We start from the raw sequence: 12,702 nt of genomic DNA on the forward strand, positions 1-12,702 counted from the left end.
GCAGGTTGGAAATGTATAAGCACTGAGAGATTATGAAAGTTCTGGAGGCGCAAAGTTTGACTTGAGTCTGAGGCTTCTCATTTGGCGCTGCTCCTCAGCTGTGTGCCGCTATGTTGTCTACTGGGAGCTGCAGAGTGAGTGGAGACAAGGAGAGCAGTGTTTGTGAGACAGGAGGATACCGGACGGCCTTTATTGACGTACTGATAGTCGGAGTTCTTCGGTGGGCCTCTTATTTTTGTTGGCTGCGCTCATCTTTAAGTGGGTGCTGTTGTGTGTGTGTGTGTGTGGGTGTGGGTGGGCCTTTGTGCATGTGGGATAGCTGCTATGGGAGCCCTCGAGGATTGCTTTGCTTGTTTGTTAGTCAAGAGGAACAAACACTGTGATGTGCTTGACATTCTCCTTTCGCTGCTCTTCTCACCTCGTGCCTCTGTGCGTTCTCTTGTGACACATTGAGACTGGAGACCGCCTAGGTGAGTACGCACGTGGGCTGTGGTCTCGGTGCACGTGTGCAAGTGGACGTTGCAGAGGAGGCGAAAGGGAGAAAAGGCGCATGCGCCGACCCACTCAACGAGCTGTCGCACTCGACCCAACCCCCCTTTTAGTCGTATTTTGCTTTCTTCTTTTTTTTTCTAATGTGTCTGCCTCGCAATAAATGTCTCAGGAGAGGAAGTGTGACTCCTCTCTTGTTTTTTTTTTGGTGTGCTTTACAATCCATTTCTGCGTGCTTCGTTCGGTAAGAGGAACTACTAGGAGGACGGGGCGCAAGGGAACGCACGAGGGAAACGAGTGGAACAGCGCAGAATATGGGAGAAGGGCATTGTGGGCCCCAACGATCCGGTAGACCGACACACACGCACGCGCGGATACTTACAGGCAGAGGCAGTGCAACGAGACGTGCGCATTCCTCCCCCCTCCCCCCAAAAAGGGATCATACACAAGGGCATTTCTTCCTCGTCTGCCATGCCCTTGGCTTGGTCGTGCAGAGTCGGTCTCATGGAACCCCGTGTGGCGTAGCCGATGCTTAGTGAAAGGGCTTTTTGTTTTGGCGCCTCTTTTTTCTCACCTATCGTCCTCGTGTTGTACTGATCTCTTCGTGAACGTGCCGTGTTACCCGAACTCCCCTTCACATCCCTAACGTTCTGGGTCGCTCCCCTTCACTTTGCTTCGGCATCTGTCGCTGATTTTCTCTCGACGCTTTTTCTGTTCTTCTCCCTAACCGTCGACCAGGAAGAAAAAAAAAAATGAAATAAGGCAGAACAAACACCGCAGTCCGCCGAAAGAAGCGAAAAGGGAGACGAGGGAGTGAGGCAGAGGCTCGCGTGTGGGGGAAGAGGGGTAGAGAAAAAAAGGCTTTTCGTTTGAGTCATGCTGCAGTGCCGAGGAGGGAGAAGAAACGAGAAAGAAACAAAAGTCTGAAAGAACGAAGGAGAAGTAATGCGTCCCCTCTACACACACACACACCTCACTGCCCTTTACGTCACCTTTGTGTATCTTCCTCATCTACCTATCTGCTCATTCAGTTGAAGTATCAGACCCTCGTCTGATGTTTTATCATAATGAGCGCAGTAGTGAGTGGATGTCGAAGAAACGCGAAAGAGAAAAACAAGCGCTTTTCTGCGACGAGATGGGGGTTGATGGAATCATTTTGTTTCTTTTCTAGAACTCCTTTCAATTTTGTGTAGAGGGTTCCTCACTCTGGCCGCTTTGTTTTTCGTTCATCGCATCGTACATGTACGATAAATTCTATCAGCCTCGTTCAGTTTTCTTTTTATTTATAACATTTCTTTCTTTTGCTTACCCTCTCTAAGCGATGTCACCGACGCTCTTCCCCCCTTTCGTGTTGTTTCGCGTCATTCCTCCTCGTGCGTGTCGCCTTTGGTGATGACTCTCTCTCTCGTTTTCCCGGCTCCCTGGAGCTTCTGTGGGTTTTATTCTTACCTTTGCTCGATTTTCCGAGTGACCTCTCGGTACTGTGTGCGTGCGTACTTGAGCTCGCGTCTGTGTGTGTGTCTGTGTGTATGTGTGTGTGTGTCCTCCTTCTCAGTGTTAGGCATCTCGCGCCTTTCTTGTTGTCTGTTATGCTTAGGAAAAGAACGAAGGAAGCGAAAGGAGGTCTCGGCTTGGCTAGCAGGAATGCCCACCGCCCATCATTAGGTGGGCGATTTAGGTCTTAGGCAACAATCACCGAAACAAGAAGCCTTCATGAAAACAAAACGACAGGGACAATGAACAAAGATGCAAAGCGGAAAGAACGTTCACCCGGCGCTCTCTTCCACGCTGCGAGGTCCTCTTACGATTCTGTGGATGACTGGAGTGAGAGGCAGTCATAGACGACGGCCTGCCGAGGAAGGCGTCTGTAGCGCGCATTGCAGATTCAGACTTCATTCACATGTCCCACGTGGAGCGACAAGGGGGCGAACCAGTAACACCAAGCGGGATCTCTAGCTACTCTGTCTGATGCGCGTCTGTGATTACTCGCAAGTTTGATGTTCTCTATGTCTGTCAGTCGACACTTTTTCGATTTGTTTTGTGGAGTCCCGCCGATCGATGGATCGCATCTGTGCTGTATTTGATGGCCGCTTCATCCATCACTGCCGTTCTCCACCCCTCGCCTTACATCGCATTCCCTCGACTCCTTCTCATCAATCTGCTTTCTGGCTGTTGACTTGTTTTGTTTTCCCGCCTTTCTTGTATTTCGTCTGATGGTAGAAACGCACGCGACCGCTCAGAGCACACGGTGATCCTATGCGCTGCAAACTCGAGCAGATACTGTATTGTTCGCTCTTTCTTATTTCCACGTGTGCTTTGGCTCGTGTTGGCGCGCGCTCTGCGCATCATCACTCGCGAGCACATACATAGACATAGAGTCCTGAATTCACCCTTCCCCACGCAAGTGACCTACAGGGAACAAGAATGGCACGAGTGAGAGCAGTTACTCTTTCGTTCTACCCCTTTCCCATCAGGTTCTAGTCATTAGGTTCATGTTTCAGCCATCAAAAAATGCGTGCACCATGAACACTACCACAGTTGATAATACGGTATCTGCAGCGGAGGCGTACGCACTATGGGGCGAACGCATCCGACTGCTGTTTAGCAGCCCACCGTCTTTTCTCGAAAGCAGTCTTGACCAAAGCCCCTTTGAACGTCGCTCGTGCTGTGTACCCACTCGCTTCTCCGATATCGCTTCCGCTACCACGTCTCCAGCTAGCTCTGAAGCGACCGTTCGCAGATCGTCATCGAGCATGGCGGACACGGAGGTAGTAGGGGACGCTGGCGCCTGCGCCTCCTACCGTGATGAAGCACTCTTTCCCTACTGCTTCTATGCGCGTCTCCTTCAGACGCAGGGTGCAGCCTCCAGTGTGCCGCCTGCTACCCTGTCTGGCAGCCCGCATACTTCAGTTCTCCTGCAGGCGCAGAAGCTACGGGTGGACGAGGACGATGTAGCGATACGCCTTGCTGGGCGACTGCGTGAGCGGACTGCACGTGCACACGGAAGCCTTCAGGGACTATGCAGTGTCCCGCCGGGAAACCTTGTCGCACCCTTCTGTGACCCCACGGTAGAAGAGCAGCAGGCGCAGCTGCACTCCGAGTTGACTGCGTTTTTGTTGGAGGTGCGTCGTAAGAACCTCGCGTCGGTGCAGCTGCGCCATCAGCTGCAGCACAGTCGCGCTGTACAGGCGCGCCTCCACGACAATGGACGCTTGTTCTGATTCGCTGTCCTTCGAGGAGGGGTGATTCGTTCACGCGTGTCGGGAAAAAAAATTGAGACATTTCTCCGAACATGTTTGTCGTCTCTGCTCCCGCTGTGGAAACCCGCGCTGATGGGCCTCCACACCAGCGAACGATATATATATATATACAGAAGGGAGCAGAAACGAAGGAAAAGCAACGAACAGACAACTGGCGCCAAATGCTTCTCAAGGCAGCAGGAGCACGGCTCGACCCTCTTGGAATGAATTGCCACTATGTGCTCAGAGCGACACACTTACTTATCCCCATTCCTGACTACTGCCGCTGATTCATTTCACTAAGGCCCTCGCAGTGGCGCGCTTCTGCTCAGAGCACGTGCCCTCTCTAACGCCTATTGCTGCTTGCTTGCTTCTCTTCCACTGCTGCCTTCCTGGAGCAAATAAGTCAAAGAAGAAGCATGAAAGGCTGCTGCCCTCTCACTTTCTCCTCTGCCTCTCCTTGTCGCTCTCTTTCATTCCTCTCTTTTTGCATCACTTCCGTTTGACGGGGGTGGGGAAAATAATGTCCCGACTACGTCGCCTCCAATTGATGTTCACCGTCTTCGTGTTTGAACGGTGCATTCGCGCCACTACGCATATCCATCGAACTACTGACGACTCCCTGTCCCTCGCACGCCACGGCATTGCTCCATAATACGACAAAGAATCTGCACAAACAGACGCGCATACGCTTCACGCTCCTCCCTCAGCTAAACCAATAAGTGCCACAAAAGACAAAAGGTCTCCCTCGTGGGTGTTGCCTCTCTCTATTCTCGGGTCGTTTCACCTGACTCACTCCTCTTTTTCCTACCCTCTTTTTCCTCTTCCATCTTCGATATCTTCTTTTTCTTGTTTCCCCCCCCCCCCTTCCCTCCCTCCCTCGTCATCTTTTCCTCAGCGCTCTTCCCTTCTCCTCCACGGTCTGTCTTGTTTCACTTGCTCTCTCTCCCTCTCTCGACTGCCCGATCGTTCACTCTTCTCTTCGAAAGAAAAGCAAGGAAAGGGAAAAACGTGCACGGAAGGCTAGACAACACACCTTTACAAGTCATCTGCCCACCCCCAACTCAGTCATTCTCCCGCTGCCCTCTCGTCTGTTTCTGCTTTCAGCAACTCACGGCGGAGGCTGAAAAGCCAACGAAGAGCACAGGAGAGTTATTTTGACTTTCCACACTTCTCTCGTATCGTTGTTGACTTGGATTTTGCTGTTGGCTCCTTCTACACCCACTCCGCTTCTTCACTTATTCCACACAAATTGAGTGTACTTCACAGCTTGGAGAAGCGCTGAACTACAATCTCTCTTTGAGGAAGCAACGCATACACCAGCTCGTTCTCGCGCTCGATTTGACAACCACCACTACTACTACGCGTGTGTACCCCCTTTTTTTGCTGTTGCTTTCGCCGACTTCTTGTTTGTCCCTCCTCGCCTACCTCGCTCATCCACCACAAAGTCTCAAGTAGCTCTCACGTCTCGATTAGAACCCTCAACGCCCTTCCACATACGTTGTGTGGGGGGATTTCTCTGGGGTTTGATCTCTTTCGTGTGGCCCTCTCTGTGGGTGTAACTCTGCCGCTCCTCCTCGAATTATTTCCCACACCAGTGGATGTGCCTGTGTGTGCTGCCTATATTGGTAGTGCTGTGCGGCCTCCCTTCTCTCGGCGCGATTGTGTGGTGTGAGGGGCTTTCTTTCTGATGCATTCCACGCCTCGTCTTCCTCTCTGTCCCTCCTCGCGAGATCGCACTCGTACGTCTATTGTTTCTCCACTTGGTTCTCCTTCGCATCGACCCATTCCACGTCCGTTTCCCATCTGCGCTCCCTCCTTTCCTGCCTCTTTTTGTTTATTCGTGTTTGGTCCAGCTGTGTCGAGGCTGTCCCTCTCCCCCCTTGTTTTGAGCTTGCCGCTCCTTTTGTTTTCCTGATTTCTTGTGTGCATGCGTGGGGGTTCTTTTACCGTTTCGCTTGTTTGTTTCTCCAAGTCACATATATTTTGGGGTTGTTCTTTTTTTTTGGCTTGAACTAGTGCGTACCATTTCTTTTCAGTGTTCTCGCCTCGTCTCTTGTTTCCACTCCGTCCGCGTCTCTTCAACTCATCACGTTAAGTTTCACCTCACAATCCCCTCCTACTCGCCTTCCACGATTCACTCCGTCAGCGACCCACACCGACAGATTTTTTTTTCTTTTACTGTTGTTTCCAACCTCGCCGCTCTCAAGTCACTTCCGCTTTGGCGGGCATATGCGTGCGTGTGCGCGGTTGGAGTCTAGTTGCATATTTTGTGTAGCAACAGGGGCTTTCAGTACGCCAAACAAGCTGCACAGAGATTACGGACGCAGGGACAACAGGTACAGAAAAAAATCAACGACTACCCATCTTGTCTGAGACATTGAGAATAAAGCGTGCTTCCACAAGCACCAATACCCTTTCACAACTTTTACCTCACCCGCCCTTGTTCCTTTTGACTTTCTACCCCCCACACACACACACACATACATACACATACACAAACGCCCGCCTTTAAGTGGACGCTTTCTATAATCCCTTCGCTATTTTCTCTCCTTTGCCATTCAGCCTCCTGCTTTTTTTTTTTTGCGTGGTGTTTTTTTTTCTTGTCTCTCTAAACTTTTCTGTAGGTGGTCCTCTCTCCGACATCTTCGTGATCTTTTCCAGAGAGAGGTTCACACCCGCTGTTCTCGCTCTCTTCTGTTTGCATGCTGTTGCAGCTCTGTTGCACTACTCGTTTGTTTGTTTGTTGCTTTCGCTCTGCCCTTTATTTGCTTTGATTTTTTTTTGTCCTTTAGTGACTCAGCGCTGCGCAAGCGTCTGTCACAATCGTGTAGAAAGAGAAGGACGGAGCGGAACCCCCCCCCCCCCCACATGCAACAGCATATGCAGCGAAAGTCACCTCTCTAGGCCTCAGCATCGTGTGTGGGATCGTTTCCTCTGTCTCCTCCTGTCTACCTCTCGTTGTGACCTGCGCGGTTGCGACCGCACAGCCCAACACACAAGCATTCATCTACCCTTTCTGCAGCCTGCGTACGATCTGTACACGCACCTCTGCCCTTGGCGGCGCCCGCTCCATTCTAGCCTGCTTCTCTTTCTTATTTTTCCCCTTTTCTTGCTGTGCGTTGGTGCTGTGTTTGGCTCCGTTTAACTGACGTCCCCGCCTGGTTTCCTCCTTATCCTACCGCTCTTCGTGCTGAATTTCACTGTAGAGGCCACAATTACAAAAAAACGAGAAACGGGGGTAAATACACGGAAGCGAAATCGAAGAGGGAGAGGACAAGAAACGGCCCACAGCCATCTAAGCATTGCTTGGCACCAGGTCTATCGAGCTCAGTTAGCCTCACCGCACCCTCTCCCTCCCTCCCTCCTCACACGCGTTCCGATCTTTCACTTCGGCACAACCATAACATCAATCTCTCTCTCTCTCGCTTCTGTTTGGTGCTTGTGTGTGAGTGAGTGTGTGTGTGTGTATTTCATAGCGGTGCTGGTCGATGCGTTCTTTGTCTTTGTGTTTCTGTGCTCTCTCTCTCTTCTGTGTGTTTGGCTATTCTCTTCTCTGGTCATTTGAACTCACCGGTTCCTTTCATTATTATTTCGCTTAGCACATCTACCGTGGTTTTTCTTCTAACGCCTCTTCGCTCTCTTGTTCATCGTTCCTCTCGCCCCCTACTTTGCTGCCTGTTTTTTGTCTTCCTCTGTTTGGCGACTCGCTTGTCTCTGATTCCTCCTTTCTGTCTTTTTTTTCCCTCTCTTCGATTGGTTTGTTGTTTGCCGTCCGTGTTTCATCTCCCCCTTTCGACCACTCTTGACTTTACCACCACTACTACTGTTTCACCTTCTGTGCTCTTTTTTCTTCTGTTTGTGTGATCTATTGTAGTCCCATCAGCAGTGCTTCTCTTCCTGGCTTTCTCTTCTCTCCTAGCCTGTGCTTGTGTGCATGCGTAGATCTTTCAGCGATACTTTTTCTTCCTCTACATACCATCTTCCACGGCATACCCCTTCTATTCCTCATTTCCTCGACTGTCGGGCTTTATTCGCGTTCATCTTCCACATCTTTCTTTTCACTCCTTCTTTTATTCTCCCTTTTTGTCTATCCTGCGCGCTAACACGTTCAGACCTTTTCTATTTCTGATCAGCTCCCCCTCTTGTGTGCGTCTGTATCCCTCTCTACATTGGATCCACGACCATCACCAGTACCGCGACCTTCTTCCTTTTTCTTATCGTAAACAAGGATTTCGATCGAAGCCCCTTACGAAAGCGATTCACTTGCAAGGGCCTATATCATTGGCTCAGTCTGTCTTTTTTCTTTCTGATCTCTCTTAACGCTCTCTCTTGTTTCTTGCGCGTTGTGTGCGCTACACGCCTTTCGTTGCGTTGTTGTTTCCTTCGCTACATATGTTTTCGCTGCCTTTTTGATCGGTTTTTTGTCCTTTTCCCTCTGCGCTTGCTCTCTCACGCGTACACTGGAGACTCCTTTGGGGGTACTCAACCCCTTTGCGCGCGTGCGTGTAGTCCTTTTTTGTTTTTTTTTATTGGCTGTGTTGTACGTTGTTTATCACGCTGTATCCACCGACCATTTCATCATTTTTTCCTTTCTTTGCTTAATCTCTTTTTCACCTCCTTTTTTTGGCTCGCAGTGGGTGCGTCTGTCTGCGCGTTTCTTTCATTTTTTTCTTCATCGTGGTTCTTTACCCCCTCCCCCTCTCTACGTGTGTCTGCGACTCCCCCTCTCTTTCCTCCTGGGAGTGTCTCCTGTTCCCTTCCTCACCCCCCCCCGTTTCTTTAGCGTCCATCTTTTTTTTCCGCTTGAGGGGAGTGCATAAAAGCCCAGCTGTTCGTTGATTTCTCTTTTATTGCTACCCGAGCGCATCGGTGCGAGTGTTGATCTTTGACTTTTCACCCGTACTTCCCCCTCCCCCCTTTCCGCTTGAATTATTGCTGTGTATTCCTCGTTTTTTTTTTTTTGATATTGTTGTTGTTGTGGGTTCTTTGGTGTCCCCCACTGTTTTCAGAGACCCCTGCCGCTTCTTTGTTTATGCTACATTTCCCTTCCCCCCTGCCTCGCATTTCCTGGCCCTTTTTCCTCCTTTGCTTCCTTTGCCGCCTACCATTATATTTATAGGCCTCGGCTAAGCGAATTGTGTCGCTGGTTTTGTTTTTTTTCTGTTTTCTGGTCTCTATACCTGGCATGTATCACGGTGTCTGTACGCCTCCACAGCAGCCCAGCATGACGTCCATTGTGTATGTGCAAACCACTCAGCCAAGCCCGGTGGCCTACTACGCTGCAGAGCCGATCATTGATCAACAATCTATACAAGCGCTGCAGCAACACCAAGTCTCGCTTGTGTACCCCGGCACCGCAGCACCGCAGCCCATCCACGCGCCACATCAGCCCACAATCATTCCTGAGACCTACGCTTCCGAAGCGACTCCTTTCTACGCTTACCAGCCGACGCTAAAGGAAGCGAGATGCAACACTGGCAGCTTAGTCTGCCTCGTTCCCACCGTCGCCGCCAGTAGCTCGCCGCAGCTGTCCATGCTGATGCAGTCGCTCAGCTCCAACTCCCCCAGCTTCCACAGCGACCTCTCTTTGCGCACTCAGGAAACGCGCGCCGCCCCACAAATGATGCAGCAGATGCTGACAACAGAGTATGTGCAGCCCGCAATGGAGGCGCACGGGTCTCTGTCGCAGTCCGTTATCGACCCTTCCACCAAGTCACCTTTGCTAAGCTCTTCTGAGGTGTGCCGTCACTACATCAACGGTCGCTGCAACCGCCGCAAGTGCCGTTTTCTCCATCCTGACCTGCGTAGCCCAATTATGACGTCCCACGTGATGTATATTGCCCCTGACGCAGCATCAATCATTAGCAATCAGTCGGTTCCCCAAGTGTCGCCGTTGACGCCATACCCCAGTCTTTCAACGCCTTCGCTGAGCGCTTTCCATGTTCCCGCGCTCACTTCATGGGAAACCTGTCCGCTCTGAGCAACATCCTCACAGTGGATACGATGCGGAATGCCAGGTTGGAACACTCACATCGCGCACTCAGCAGAGGGAAAAAGAGAGAAAAACGCATATGGGCGTACGTACGTGATGACGACTCAGATGAGTTTTTTCTCCTTGTACATGAAACAGCAGGGAAAAAGCAGGAAGGTGTCCGCTCGAGAGGCAAGGAACGCAAGCAGGACGTGGAAGGTAGTGGATAGGAATGGGGATCAAAGCCCAGACAATGTGAAGTTGTCCCAGTACTGCGCACTTTCAGCGTCAATGCGCACACGCAAGTTTGTTCCTATATATTTTTTTTCACTACTCCACCGAAAATCTGCCGGTGTGCTGTGCCTCCTCTTTCGCCTCCCCCCCCCCCCCGTGCAAGACGTGTTCTTTGCTTTCTTTTTTCTCGGTTTATTCTCTGCCACTGACGTTGTCGTTCAGCTCTTTTTTGTCAGTGTTGCTCCGCGTCTCACTATGCTTCGTCATACTGTGTGCTTCGTATTCCTCCTATTATCCGACTTTAAATTGTAGACCGGCTGCGGTCGAAGAAAGCGTTGACTACATAAGAACACACGCATAACAGAATGCATGTTTCTCTTTCTGTATTTTCATGTATGGCTGAGAGTATGTTGACGAGGCGGAAGTCACTCGTGACAGCTTGCTTGTATGTTTGCCTATGCGACTTTGACAGCGTCATCTTGTCTGTTCCACCGCTACTTTTCAATCCCAGCATGCATAGTTGATTTGGTTCCTCTCTCTCTTGTATTGCCTTCTACTAGCTTTTCCTTTGGTTTCCTCTCGCTTCATTGAGTCTGGACTCATTGGCCTGCGCATGTGCATGGAGACGAGTGCTTTCAGCGAATGATTACGTGGGTGTGTGGACGTTTATCTAGACCTCTCCTTTTACTGCTATCGACTTCTCTCTCTTCTTGCTTCCCCTGCTCTGGGGGTCCCTGATGACGAAAGTGCGGCGCCTTAGCGTGGTATCAGGGCCCAGTACTCACTCCATGAGGAAGCCAGACAGTCCTCCCCCCCCCCGCTCCTGCCAATGCCGAGCTACTTCTGATAGTGGCACCGCCAGGTAATGAGAACGTAGGGAGATCGGAGCAATGAATCGCTACTGGTGCCGGCGGTAAGGTCATGGATGACGCTGCGTCAAAATGAGTGGCGACAGCGAACATGCTTGTGTCGTTCCTACGATGGGCAGAGTGTCATCGTGGCTCGTGCGTATCGCTCCCCACCCCGACTGCCGACTGGTGTGGGGATCGTGGGCCACCTTGGGAGGGATGCACCACGTAACGAGCTACATAATGGATGTGATGGTCAGGCAACCTGCGGAGCAGGTGTGCAGGAAAAGTTGGAGACGGAGACCGCACTGAGGTCACTGAGACGGCGCCTTGCTGTATCGCGTGTCAACGACTGCCTTGCACCATTCGATGGGAACGTGGCATGTCAAATGGGTTTGAGCTCCTATGGTAAAATGGGCATGTTGAAAAACTCTTTCATCGGGTCAGCCCCCGTGGCCCTGGCCATGTTTTCTCTTTACTGATGTTGTGTCTCTGCGGCACTGCTCTCTCAGTTGTGAAGTCGCGGGTTTTTTCCCCGTTATTTGACTCACCCCTTTTTGTAGGTTTCTTGTTTTTTGTTTTTCGTGCTTTGTGTGTATGACGCTGCACAGCCATCGACATTATCGCGGCTCTCGTTTTGTGCGTGCTGTCGTTTTTGTTTTCGCTTCTATGTGGGGGGTGACAGTTATGACTGCGTGCGCAGCGCTGCACGGCGACGGCTGCTCTCTCTCTGTTCGTTACCTTTACGAGGGCGTCGTTGACTTTTTCAGCGGCTGGTGAATAGAGGCTTTACGTATGGCTCCACGCTTCTCTGTGCTGCTGTTTTATGTGTTTGTGAGACTTTGCACCTTCGTAGTGCGAACCGCAGGAGCCAATCCCCTTTCCAATTAGACGACATTCACGTGGGCACACGCGGATAAGTGCATGCTGGTTGACTACCGTTTACTCCCTCTCCCTCTTCTTGCGCCGTAGCCGGTGTCGCGACTCTGCTGTGCAGTGCACCTTCTGCTTGTGGAGAATTGGGGCGCATTCCTTGCATACGATGAAATGTGCTGACCAAACAAGGAGAAAAGGTATAACGAGGCGGGATGAGAATGTCTCGAAGAGGGTAGGGCGATTCCCAGAGAGACAGCGGTATAGCTGGTGTATGTGTCCTTTCCCCTCTACATATTTGTGGAAGGGGAGTCTTCGCTTCTCGAGCTTTATTCACTTGTATGCGGTGAAGCTCGAAAGTCAAGAAGCAACCTGAGAAGTGAAAGAGGCCGCATCGGCGATACGATGGTGCTTTCTCAGCTGTCTTTGTTTTCTTCTGCGGCTCTTTCTCGATTTCAGACTGATGGCATTACTCTTTTTTTTTTTGCTTTCTTCATCCCACCTCCCCTGCCCTCGAACTAAGCGAAACGCCTCTTACTCTGAGGAGTGCGTCTCTGTATCAATTCCCATATGCCCTCACCTGCCTGTCGACGCTGTCCCCCACACGCACACACACAAAGTCGTCATAGGCGCCGATTGCTGGGCCTCTCTCTTCTTTCCCCCATCGCCTCTTCCGCGTTCAGCTAGCGCGGCAGTTTTTTCTTGTTTGCTTGCTTCTGTACGACTCTATTACGGATACTATCGACTGCAAAAAGCGTCCAATGCTTTTTCAGAACGCCGCCTCCTCTTCCTCCTCCAATTTAACCCCATTCCCCCTCGTGGCAGAGACGTGTTTGAACTAATTTGTCAAAGTGAATCGAAGAAGCACAGAAGGTTTGCGCAATCGCAAATGGGAATGTGTGCTCTTTTTTGTCTTCTCTCTTAGCTTGCTGTTTGACCTTTTTTTTCGTTTCTGAGGGTGCGGGCTACTTCTCCCTCCGCCATGCTCGAAGGTGCATCACTGATGACTCTCCTGTGTGGCATAGACTATATCGCCGCCACTACC

The 12,702-nt window shown here is 51.0% G+C and overlaps 2 protein-coding genes across 2 annotated transcripts, besides 1 other annotated feature; both read left to right on the forward strand.

Annotated features, from left to right (window-relative positions):
• Positions 1 to 3,242: 3,242 nt before the first annotated feature.
• Positions 3,243 to 3,710, forward strand: LPMP_344300 (hypothetical protein; the record flags this gene model as incomplete). The annotated part of the gene is made up of 1 exon (XM_010704550.1): positions 3,243 to 3,710. One exon carries the CDS (start codon positions 3,243 to 3,245, stop codon positions 3,708 to 3,710), a length of 468 nt encoding a protein of 155 aa, XP_010702852.1.
• Positions 3,711 to 8,916: 5,206 nt separating this feature from the next.
• Positions 8,917 to 9,711, forward strand: LPMP_344310 (hypothetical protein; the record flags this gene model as incomplete). Its single annotated transcript, XM_010704551.1, has 1 exon — positions 8,917 to 9,711. The coding sequence occupies one exon, from the start codon at positions 8,917 to 8,919 to the stop codon at positions 9,709 to 9,711; it is 795 nt and encodes a 264-aa protein (XP_010702853.1).
• A 957-nt stretch (positions 9,712 to 10,668) lies between these two features.
• Positions 10,669 to 11,214: a repeat region.
• The last annotated feature ends 1,488 nt before the right edge of the window (positions 11,215 to 12,702 follow it).

Source organism: Leishmania panamensis, assembly GCF_000755165.1.
Source record: "Leishmania panamensis strain MHOM/PA/94/PSC-1 chromosome 34 sequence".
Classification (NCBI taxonomy): Eukaryota; Euglenozoa; class Kinetoplastea; order Trypanosomatida; family Trypanosomatidae; genus Leishmania; species Leishmania panamensis.